Genomic DNA, 12,830 nt, shown 5'->3' with positions numbered 1-12,830 from the left:
AGGCGCTGCATTCAGTTATTGCGCGTGGTAAGAATGAATATGCATCATGGGATGACTGGCAGTTAATTAGTTTGACTTTGTATGGATGGTCACGGCGTGGAAAAATAACTGTTGGTGACTGAAAGAAATCATCGTGAAGTGATGGATGGTGAGAAAGCTTATGGAAAAGTGTTAGGCGAGAAATTTTACGGCGAAGTGCTAAGTTGTCCAAGTCAGCTTTATTCTTTGACGAGGTGACGTGTTGTAACGTGAATAATCTGAAAATATAAATCGCGCAGCACGGTTCTGCAAGGCTTCGATGTTACTGATGATATAAGTTTGTTCGGGATCCCAGATGGCAGACGCGTATTCTAGTTTAGGATGGGTTAATGTTGTGTATGCTAGTTTTTAACATGCATTGGGGCTTCTTTTAAGTTATGCTTAATAAGTCTGAAAGTACGATTTGAAGAGGCTAGGGTAAGATTAATATGATTATTCCATGATAAGTTTGACTGAAGATTGATGTCAAGGTACTTGTAAGTAGTTGCGAGTTCCACAGGGTTGTTATCAAGGGAGTAGGTGGCTAGAATTCGTGGCCTATTGGTAAAAGACATGAGTTTAGTTTTGGAATTATTTAATGGCATTAACCATGCACGTACTGCGTCCAGGTCAGTTTGTAGTGAGTGGCTATCAGTGTTACTTGTTACCCATCGGTAAACTACACAATCATCTGCAAATAGTCTGATTTTAGATGACACGCAACTGGGTAAATCATTATTATTAATTAGAAAGAGTAAACGACCAAGTACGCTGTCTTGTGGAACTCCAGACGTAACATCAGCATAACATGAGTTGGAATTCTTAACTGATGTAAACTGAATTCTAGATGAGAGAAAATCGCTGATCCATGCAATTATAGTAGGGTGAATGTTAAGCTGTGAAAGTTTAAGTACCAATCTATGGTGTGGAACACGGTCAAATGCCTTAGAAAAATCTAAAAAATATTGCGTCAACTTGGAACCCGGCGTCTATTAGTGTGTGTATGTCGTTAATAAATCCAGCAAGTTGTGTGTCGCATGAGTAGCCCTTGCGAAAACCGTGCTGATGCTTAAAAATAATGTTATGGTCTTCAAGGAAGTTGATGACTTGGCTGTGTATGATATATTCGAGTAATTTACAAATAGTGCCGGTTAAGGAGATGGGACGATAATTAAGGGGAGAAGCACGATCACATGATTTGAAAATGGGTATTATTTTAGCAATGCGCCAGTCATTAGGAATGCCACCAGTTGATAGTGACTGGGAAAATAGAGCTGTTAACATAGGACAAATACTATGCGATGTATTCTTTAAAATTTTATTGTTGAAACCTAGATGCTCGGCACTAGATGGCATTTTAAGATTTGTTAGTAGAGATAAAACACCAGCCTCACTGATGTCTACCTCATGCATTGCGATTCCCACTAATGTCTTTAAAGTTGGCCATGCGTTAACGTTTTCATGAGTGAAAATGATTACAAACGTATCATTAAGAAGTTCAGCGCAATCTGAATCGGGGATGGGAACACCAAAAGAATCAGTAAGAATGATGTCAGTGAGAAATGCAGGGTTTCCCACACGCCAAAAGTGACGAGTATTATTTTTTAGGATGTATGGTAAATCATGAGAAAAAACGTTATTGCGAGTGGATTTTAGCAATGCCTTATAAGCCTTTTCACATGCTTTGTGTTTTTCATGGACACTCGCTAGACCAGTCAGCTTAGCCTGCCTGTAAAGTCTTCTCTTTTTGTTATTAAGCCGCCGAAGCTTCTTTGTAAACCATGGAGAACTGATTTTGCAGGAAATCGATAACACAGGAATGTAGGTGTCAATGAGTGAACTGAGGGTGGCCTTAGAGAGGACCCAGTTCTGCTCAGTGGAACGTGAATGAAAATCATGCAGAAATTGACCTGAAAGTGTGGTTTATTCATTGTTAATTGCGTCGAAATTGGCTTTACCGTAACACCTTATTTTCTTTTTGGTAATTATTCTTTTGCTCACTCAAAAGTTAATGCATCCAGTTATGACATCATGGTCAGCGATGCCTGCTTCATGAGTTATGTCGGATAATATATCAGGATTATTAGTTAAAATTAAGTCTAGTATATTGACAGAAGTTTCAGTGGATCGTGTTGGTTGACTAATAAATTGGGTTAATGAAAAGCCAAGACAAGTGCTGAGAAAGGTATGTGCGGCCCCATCCGTAGCCGATGTGGCGAGCGTCAACAAATCTATATTTGGAAAATTGAAATCGCCAAATATGATAATTGCCGACCTCGGGAAATGCGCGCACACCTCGCTCAGCACTCGATGATACTCTTCGGAAAACGTGCCAGACATGTCGGGTGGACGGTAAAAAACGTCAATTATCACACCAAATTCAGCACCTTTCAAGGCAATCCAAATACATTCCAGAAAAGAATCGATAATGATGGGTGCGGCAATGAATTCTTCCTTTATCGCGATGAGCACACCATCCCCTCTACGCTGTTGCCTATCACATCGAAAAAACTTGAAAGTGGATTCACTCGTAAAGATGTTGCTATCGTGAATGGTGTTGTTAAGCCAGGTCTCGGTAAGTAACACTAAAGAAGCCTGGAATGAATCGATGAGTGATGAGAGTGCAATACCATTAGCGATAACACTTCTAGCGATGGTGTATAAAAAGAGAAATTTGTTATCAGTGCTACAGTGCAATTTTAGGGGTGAGCCAGTAGATGAACCTAAGCTTAATGAAACAAAGGAGGAGGAACATCATCGATCCCTGCGCCGAGAAACAAGAACAGCCTGGCCTTCATTGGTGTTCCACTCGTAAACGTCATTGTTCAAGTGCAGTTTGTTGAAAACCAGACGCACTCGATCTCCGTCTTTCTTCATAGTTCGCGAGAACTGGAGAAGTTTCCGTCGCTTTTCGCGAACTGCTTCCGAGTAATCTCGCGAGATGCTCAAGTTAGTGTTCTTCAACTTATGGCCGCGGCTCAGAACCACTTCCACTTTCTTCTCATTGAAAAATTTGGCTATGATGGGCCGCTTCTTCTCAGAAGAAAAGCGGCCCACACGATGTGCTCTCGAAATTGACGTCATGATAAGCGCAAATTTTTCAGTACAGAAATTACTTACGAGTTGTTCTAACTCTTCCAAGTTTCAGACTTCGCCGAATCTGTTAAGCCATAAAAGAGAACGTTAGACCACCTAGAACGATTTTCGAGGTCATCAATTTTTCCTGTACGCCTACGAGACCGTTGTCACTGCTCGTGATGGACTGAACACATGGGGCCGCTGCAACTTTCTGCTCTAGATCAAGGACACGCTTTGTCAGTTTTTCTAAATCATTTTTTAACTCAACGTGCATTTGAAGCACCTTGTTCACAGATTCTTGAAGCGCAGAATTACTAGCTTCAACACGGAAGATAGAGCCCGCCACAAGGTATAGCTTTTCCTCTTGAGCCTTGGTCATGGCTCCAGGGTTTAGCTCAACATCACCATCCACAACAAGCAGGCACAACAGATACGATGCACAAGCGCGAACATTTTTCAAAACATGGGGTGGCCACGACACCGCTAAAAGACAGACATCATCGTCACGATAGGAATAAGCGTCGTAGTAGCTAACCTGTATAAACATCAGCGGTAAGCGTAGGATCACAGTGGCGGTGCCATGGCCCAGGGCGGCGTTGGAATGCGCGCACTTTTGTACTGCCCGCTCAGCTGACTGAGTCCCACGTTGCCAGACGGAAAAATCTGCGGCTTCCAGAAGTGGCGGAGCATCCAGGAGAGGTGACATGGCCAAAAACGGTATTGATAGTCCGCAGTCCGTTGACGAAAGTATTTAGTTCAGGCTTAACACTTCTGCCACGACGCGTTCTGCAGTGTGAGGCAATGACAGTGCTAACCTTCTCGCCGGCTATGAACAATGGCGCACAACAACGCATCAAGCAAACACGTCTCGCTGCATTCGTTTTTCTACATAGGCGAACACAAGTGGAGCGCGCATGTAACGTTTAACATCAACTCATCAATCGAGCATTGCAATAAGTGCTGATGAACTCATTCCCCGTAAACATCAGCGCCAATTATCATCAATTAACGCTAAGAGCAAGGATTGACTGACATCGATACACACAGTGCGTGACATCCTAACTTTTTCTTTATTTCGCAGCGACGACATGGTGAACGGCAGCAGCACGTGGTTTTTCGATGGCACAGAATGCCACGTGTGGCAGTTCCCTTCAGGTCAGTGCCCCTCTGTGGATGGTGACTTGTTCGCCAACCGGGAGCTGTGCGCCACTAGGTGCCTTGGTCGCGCGGTCGCGAACTCTGACCTCGTCGGCACCGAAACTGGTAACATCATCTTCACTCGGGACCCGACGGCGTGCCGCGTTCCAAGACCGAGCGTTTGCACGAGCCAGCAGCTTCGGTTTCCCGCCTTCTTCCAGCGCGCCGTTCAGCCTGGAAGCAGCCCTCGATGCCAGCCGGCGACGCTGGTTGGAGACAGGGGCCATCGGTGCCTCGCGGGCACCAATAAGTTCCGCACGCAGAGCGACTGCGAGAGCGCGTGCGTTCACGGCGCGTAAGGGCAGGCCGACCGTGTCGGCTTTATTCCAGTGAATAATAAATTGTGGCTCACGTGAGAGCTGCGGCAAATTCCGTGCACAGTGATTATTCGAGAAAACTCTTTATATGCTGATTCATCGGAGCATCATTCATATTTGCTCATTTTCTACCGTGGTCTCCCGTAAGAGTCATTAACTGCGTCTGTCTTTTCCTTCTTTTTTTCAAAAGAAGCTTCTTTTTTGTAGTGCACCATGGTTTCGCGTTCGCAGACCGGTCGTTTATTTCGTTACTGCATTGCCGGATAAATATGTACAGAGTAGCAATCGCGCTACCCGCTTAGGAATAACTTGCAAGAGTACGACGTATGTACGTATTTCACAGTATGTTTCGGCTATTTGGGTTGGTGGACAAGCCTATGTAAAAGTGACTTTGACACAGGCTTGTTCCTTAGCCGAAACCCCCCCACACACACGCACGCACGCACACACACACACACACACACACACGCACACACACACACACACACACACACACACACACACACACACACATATATATATATATATATATATATATATATATATATATATATATATATCTTAAGACGCCGAGAAACACTGCCACCAAGGACAACATAGGGAAAATCACTTGTCCTGAATAAATGAAAGAAGCGATAAATTTCTTAAAATGAGAGTGGATGAAACAACCACTTGCCACAGGTGGGAAACGATCCCACCACCATCAACTTCCAGCAACATTGATGCCTTCGGGTAGCATGCAAGGTCGATCCAAATAGGTCGCGAAACTTCGGGCGAAAAACCGGTTCAGAACATATTGTCTATGACACCAGCAAGGATAGTTATGTCAGCACCGATTGAAGCGTGACTATGTTTGGAGGGAACAAACATCCGGAAAGAAAAAAGCGTTTTTAATTAAAGTGAGACACAGGTAAAATTATTTAACGATAACTAAATTCAAAGTCAAATACATATGTGTGTGACGAGTAAACAAAAGACAAGTTTAGATTATTCTATTATCAATACCTACTCTTTTCAGCGCCAAACGTAAGAGGGCGCATTGATGTCGCTATCACTTGCAATGCAATGCAGCTCTTGAAGCGTGCAGAAGGGCACGCTCGTAAAGTTCACCTATTAAAAAACGCACTCCTCACGCGTTGCACTGTTTTGCTTGCCGACGTTTGTCTGAATTTGGTGACGCGGGTAGCTTCATCGTTTCTGAACCGTGAAAAGTACTGAGTTACAACCACCCGATGATTGTTTACTTTCGTTGTTTTCGTGCGACTGAGTGCGCTGGCCGACGGGCTTGGAGTCCCGACGATAGGACCAATAGGCTACCCCTAAAGGTTTCATTGACCTCCAAAGAAAGTAGGTTCTGTGAAAGGGTGCACTTTCGACAGCCGTACGGCTGGCGTTTTCCTGCATCGCTTTCGGCGCTGAATGCTCGAAACGGCCATCCAGTGGAATGGCGCTGCCTTTGGATGTAGAGCTCCAATGGCAGGCTACCAAAACGAATTTCTCGCCTTCGAGAACAAAGTGACATCACTTCTCTTTTTAACGGATATGGCGTTACACTATTTGCTCTTTCGCCGGAAGGATTCCCTCGTCACACAGATGGCACTACGCCCCATTAAACCGCCGATGAACCGCGATGTTCTGAACGTATAAGCTGCTATGGAAGCTTCGCTACCAGGTATACTTATCTTGTAACAGGTGTGGGTTTATTGACCGGTTGTCATCACCCAAGAAAGGTCACATTCTTGTCACGCCTGCGGCAGAAAGGTTGTTCCACATCCGCCGCCATGCTTTGTGAGTGGTGGCTCTGGCTAACACTCCCAGGGTTCTACTAGGAAACATACATACCAAGAAATACGATGGGGAAACGGCGCGGCGGTAGCTCAATTGGTGGAGCAACGCATGCGTAATGCGAAGGTTGCGAGATTGTTCCCACCTGCGGCAAGCTGTTTTTTCATCCACTTTCGTTTCCATTAAGTTGTCGTTTATTCATTTCATTTATTAGGCACAAGTAATTTCCCCTATGTTGTCCTTGGTGTCAGCGTTTGTGCGCTTCTTATATCACTAATAAAATCGGGCCCCTTGGTGAACCCCCACAGTTCTCATTTCTCTTTCTCTCTCTCTCTCTCTATATATATATATATATATATATATATATATAGCGATTGCTCAACTGGTACAGCATCGCCCGCGTAGTGCCAATACGTGGGATCACTCTCCACTTGCAGCAAGTTGTTTTTCATGCAATTTCATTTCCATTATGTTTATGATTTGCTTTATTTCAATTAATATAGGTAGAAGTAATTTCCCTTATTTTGTGCTTGGTGTCTTTGAAGGCTCCTTATGATATGATTATTGAAAATCGGCCACCTCGGCTAACGCCATTTCCTCTCGTTCATTACATAACGAGGGTCTCGAATCCGGCAACATTAATGCCTTTGGGTACCCTGTGAGCGTTAATTGACCAGTTGCCTCCACCCAAAAAAAGATGACAATTCATGACGTCTGTGGCAGAAAGAATGTTCCACATCCGCCGCCAGGCTTTGTGATCGTAGGCGCTCGCTAACACCCCAAGGGTTAGTTATTTGTAACGCGTAAACACCCCAGAAAGTGGGTGGGAAAACGGCGCCGTAGTAGCTCAAGTGGAAGAGCATCGAACGCGTAATACGAAGACGTGGGACCTTTCCTCACCTGCGGCAAGTTGTTTTTCCAGCCACTTTAATTTCTATTACTTTATCATTGTTCTTTAAATCAGGCATTAAGTACAAATAATTTGCCCAGTGTTGTCAGTGGTGTCTTTGTTTGTGAGCTTCGTATGATATATATATATATATATATATATATATATATATATATATATATATATATATATAGTACTGAAGGCACTGGGGAGTGGGATAGTGTTGGTGAAAAAGAAGATGACAAGCAGTGCTTGCTTGGCCCGTTTCGGTATAGCACCGACTTGCTGTGGCCTAGAGCTACTGCTGCTATGCGAACACCCCCATTGTATTTGGTGGAGGTGCTAGGTTTCTGTTCGACATACTGCAACTCCGCAATCGGAGGCTACCAACAGCTACTGAAATTGGATTCAGCATAGCATAGGCATAGCATTCCTAACTTCCTAGCATATAGGTCTGCAGCGTTCCCGAGAAACTAAGGGGCCAGTTCCCCCCATTTCTTCCTTCTCATTAGCTTTGGTATTAGCCCCGAGAAAGAGGAATGGCGCCCTCTCGCGAGTGACGTCACGGCCAGGACGCCGCGCGCGCTCGTTCCCTTCGTGTATGCTTGGGGTATAGGTGGCTCGAGCCGTACGTATTGAAGAATAAGTCGGCTTCTTTCAGCTGCAATACCTTAACCACAGTTTCTTCTTCAAAAGCGTGTGAGTCGAGAAACTTTGCGACTTGGATATCGCAAGCTAAGTAGCGTTAAAGGGGTCTACAAGTTTTTGCAATGCATATATGCGCCGTGTCTATCGGTAAATTTAGACTAAAAAAAGAATATCTGCAAATTCAACGCGCGAATTTGTGTATGATGCTTCGCTAGACACTTAACATTCCTTTAGTATTTAGCTCTGAGAGGTATTGGATTTTACGTGGAAGAAAAATTTGGTAATTGGCGTCAACATGTTATCCGATGTTAGAAAGACACTGCCCAGCGAAGCTGTCATCATGATTCCTATTACTCTGGTGTGCTGTTCTATTCAAATATGGCCATTCATTAATGCGTAAAAAAATAGTTAGGCGCGCATTTCTTATGAAAATGTTTGCTGCTACTTTCATCCCCCTCTGAAACAGGCCTCCAAAAAACGAATTGCTCATGGCTGCTAACACGACGGCGTGTCATGTAGAGTATTTACATAGTTAATTCACAAACACCATAGTAGCAATCACCTGAGAGAAAAGTTTCGTTGTTTAGATCGACAGCCACTCAATTGAAAGTGATGATATGTATCATAGTGGCCCTCAGTAGCCTTTATCGACAATATGGCACACCCCTGATCCCGTAACGGTAGCAATCGACTGTCCGTATGGCGAGGCACACTATGTTCGCGAAACCCATCAGTTCACTTCAACTTCGAATTAAAACCATAAAGCATTTTTTTACAGTGCCAACTGGAATGGCTAAAGTATTCTCGAGCTACTACTACGCAGCTTAGATTGCCTACAAAAGGAAAATTCAAGCACCTTTTGTCTCACCATGTCTCGATCCAGCGTTATTTAATTATACAAACGGATAACTATTCGCTTCGTCGGTACTTAAAAGGGAACCTTGCAGGCCAATTTAAGTTTGCTCCAATCCAATCGCAAACATTCATAAAGAAAGCACCACAAGCCTTGCATATACTTTCACTTGATTTCTGACCCTCCACAGGGGGAATTTCGATATCTTCAATATGTCCCATACTACTAGTCATTGACGCTTCGACTGCTTTCTGGCTGCAGCTATGTGGTCCAGCAGGCATACTTCACTAAAAAAATTGGGCCGAGCAGCCTGTGTCAGTTTGCCAAACAGATTCGTCATGTATATTCCTCAAGCAACAAGCACCAGTAAATTTCTCAAGTGAGTTTGATTTGATTTGATTTATTAATTTCCATTTACACACACACATGTACAGAGGAGTGTTAAATGGAGGTGGATGAGGGAAAAAAGCCGCACAAACGCGGCTTGAGGTAATCTCACCCTCTTGTACAATATGGCTGCATGGGGCAACACATCAAGCGCCATATAAATTAGATCTAATAGTGGCCATAAAACATTGCAGTTATACAATATATGAAAGCACATGTAGTGAAATATTTCCACGATAACAATGCAAAACACACTGCGGCATTGAAATAAATAAATGATATACACTTGGTAACATAGACAAAAAAATAGGAACATAACATGCATTATTAATCATTAACAAACGCGCTCTAAAGAGGTGAGTTGAACGTGTAGCACGGAAAAGGGAATATATATTGGTACATTCCTATTTGTACTCTGTAAATAGCTGTAAGCCTTCATTAACTTTACTTCAAATTTCCGCCGCTTAAAAAAAATAAACGCGTGAAGAACCGCCTAATGTTGACAAGCAGTTAAAGAAGCAAGTGAGGCGTGTAGAATCTAAGCTCCAGTGTTAAGTCACCGTGCTACTGCCGAGCGTTTCTGTGAGGAAATGCAAAAATTCGATATTATACCATAAACTACTCGTCGTGAGCAAACCTGTTTTAGCGGAATAAAATCAACGTAACTGCTGTAGAAGCCATATATAGCCAGCTTTGTGACATACTTGTTGCACCGCGGCAGGTATGGTATCATAACTGGATTCCTATAGGCTATGCTTTTGCGATTGTCTATCCGCGTATGAGAAACCCGCAATGGGCTGCTCTGCGTCGCTTCGGCTGGCACTGTAGCGTTGCCTTCGAGAGCTGCATTGTTGTCTAAGAAATTAGCTCTTTGAATAAATGTTCGCAAAGGAAGACGTCATAAAAATATATTTGAGACGACCACCATAAGTATACAAGCAGAGAGAACGAGGGCGAACAAACGAAAACACCGCAGAAAGCGCCCGTACAACGCACGAACTGTAGCAGACGACAGGCGCGAGTCCGTGCCCTGACGTCACGCGAGCGGCGCTCGCAGCGCCGCTCGTGTTCGTTCTCGGGGCTAATAAGCACTGTCCGAGGCTGTAGACTGACTGAAGACACCCAGGAACTGTCAAGGCCGTCTGCGTAGCGCGGTGATCAGAACCATAGTGTTCGGGCCATGGTCTTGCCACTCTTAATATTTACCCGAAACGCAGGTTTCTGACGGCAAGAGGCAGGCAGGCACTAGAATAAGCTGACGATGCGCGGCTCGAGGGCGGATAAATCAACTGCTCTCTTGGGCATGTAGAGCCCTGTGCGCTGTACTTTTCGGTGATAAGCTAGCCTCGCCACTTTCGAGATTATCTGGCTGAGCAATGTCGGATGCTTGGTCGCCATAGTGGGAAACTTCAATTTTTTTTACGTGACGATGGTGAGCTTGAATTACTCCTCCTCCAGTGCACTGCATGTGCAGGCTTGGAGGGACGCCTGACACCGGCTAAACAAGCTGAGAGCGAAGCGGGCTATACTAATCCAGATACAACCAAATTGGGAAGGCCCACTAAGCTTGGCCTCCCTGGTACAGTAATCGGCCACTCCCTCCCCCATCATTCCTACGATTAACACATGGCCCTCAGTCCCCAGCAGTTGTGGAGCACCTGACCAAGGTGGTGGTCAGACCAGCAATGCAGCAGGGGGCGCTAAGAATCTCTGGACCCGGACAGGCCACCAATGTAAACTGGCCCTGGCAACCTTTAGCACCCAAACTCTGTCGAGTGAGGCTAGTTTTGCAGGTCTCTTTGCGGAACTATCAGACATTGTTTGGGTTATCATTGGCCTTAGTGAGATTAGAACTGGTGAAGCTTATACAGTCCTGACTAAGGGCCATGTCCTCTGCTATAGAGGTTTCCCAGATAAGCAATACCGGGTAGGATTCCTAATCCCTAGAGACATAGCAAGCAACATTGATAAATTCTACAGCATTAAGGAAATGGTAGCAGTAGTCGGAATCAAACCTACTAAGATGTATAGGTAAGGTAGTAAATGACAATGCTCCAACATCCAGTCACGATGATGATGAAGTAGATCAGTTTTATGAAGATGTTGAATTAGTGATGAGAGAAGTGCAAGCGCAGTATACTATAGTAATGGGCGACTTCAATGCAAAAGTGGAAGAAACGCAAGCAGGCTGGTGAACAAGCAATTGGCAACAACGGCGTTGATTCTAGAAACGCTAGAGGAGAGATGCTGGTGGAATTAGAAGAAAGGGATTCTCTGAGAATAATGAACACCTTTTTCAAGAAGCGTAGCCACAGACATTTGACCTGGAAAAACCCAAACGCTGAAAGAAAAATGAAATTGATTTGATGATGATGATATGTAGTGTTTATTGGTGCAAGGGCCAAGTGTGGCCAAGAGCGCCAAGGCAGTGGTGATGAGCACTGAATCGACTAATGGATCATGTGACGTGGCTGTAGAGAGGCCTAAAACTGAGAGCTATAAATTGCTCAAAATACATAAGGAATAAAAATATGAGAATGACTGGAGTAGGGTAGGCTATAAGTAGAGGATGAACAACAATGGTGCTGTAGCGTTACATGAGTATAAATTGACAGGCTGTTGTTGTTGGCGAGTAGCACAACAGCCTCAGCGGACATCTTGAGCACAAGGGCCCGGAGGCATGTGCTATACCAAATTTTGACATCGCAACCGTGGCCTCTCTCAAGAGGAGGTGTTACGAATTTCTTTGACAGAAAATATGGAGCGTGTCAACGTCATTTAAAAAGGTAAAGGTAGATTGCGTGCCAAATAGCGGTTCTCAGCGTAGGAACAGTGCCAGGTGAAGTGGTATACACTGAATATATGCTAAGGGGAAGTGTCTTTTCCGCTCGACTTGTGTTTCGCGGCATTCTAGGACGACATGCTGAACACTGAGTGTTTCCCACATCTACTTCACATTAGACGTTCGCCGCCAGTCAACAAAAAGCTATGTGTACCGTAAGTGTGCCCTATTCTGAGACGACAGAATAGGACATCACTTCATCTGGGCTTTGGCAATGATTGCCACTATCCTGGATGTGGCTTAACTATGTGGAGTTTATTGAGGGTTTCAGCGTCCCATTTATGCTGCCAGTAGAACCTCAGTTTTTTCCGTAAGTATGGCTTTAGGTCTGAGACCGGAACGGCTAGGGACATGTTACAAGCTTTCGTTTCTAAGGAGGTAGCAATTCGGTCTGCCAGGACTTACCTTCAATACCTCTGTGTCCAGGCACTCCGCATTCCGTTACATGTTGGCCGGTGGCATAAATAGTGCAGAGGAGAGAGAAAAGATCTGCAAATACTGTATTTCCATGGTTTAAGGATGACATCAATGTTTTCACAACGCCTAATGAGTCTGTATATATGACTGCCTTATGTAGCTTTAACTGTTTGATGTGTTTCGCAGCCGACCATACTGAATCCTCCTCTCCTTCAAATATGCTTGTTTGAGGGTGCAGAAGATCGGACTCGGAAAAGGATGGGCCGACGGCTGCATACGACACGGCAGCATGTGATCTAGACGCATCTGTGTAATATTCTGGACGCGAGTATTTAAATTGTGGTTCGAGAAAATGCATATAAAGGTGGGACTCTGGAGCATGCTTCGTTACGTCCACAA

The 12,830-nt window shown here is 44.5% G+C and overlaps 1 protein-coding gene across 1 annotated transcript in view; it reads left to right on the top strand.

The window, feature by feature from the left end:
- Nucleotides 1-4,662, top strand: part of LOC139055370 (uncharacterized) — a 28,077-nt gene extending 23,415 nt beyond the window's left edge. Inside the window, exon 4 of the mRNA XM_070532804.1 lies at nucleotides 4,178-4,662. Coding sequence (XP_070388905.1) covers nucleotides 4,178-4,592 — 415 coding nt within the window. The 3' untranslated portion in view covers nucleotides 4,593-4,662. The remainder of the gene's footprint in view (nucleotides 1-4,177) is intronic.
- The last annotated feature ends 8,168 nt before the right edge of the window (nucleotides 4,663-12,830 follow it).

This window comes from Dermacentor albipictus, chromosome 2, assembly GCF_038994185.2.
Source record: "Dermacentor albipictus isolate Rhodes 1998 colony chromosome 2, USDA_Dalb.pri_finalv2, whole genome shotgun sequence".
Classification (NCBI taxonomy): domain Eukaryota; kingdom Metazoa; phylum Arthropoda; class Arachnida; order Ixodida; family Ixodidae; genus Dermacentor; species Dermacentor albipictus.
The sequence above is the reverse complement of the archived record's forward strand: the minus strand, read 5'-3'. Positions and strand labels throughout refer to the sequence as shown.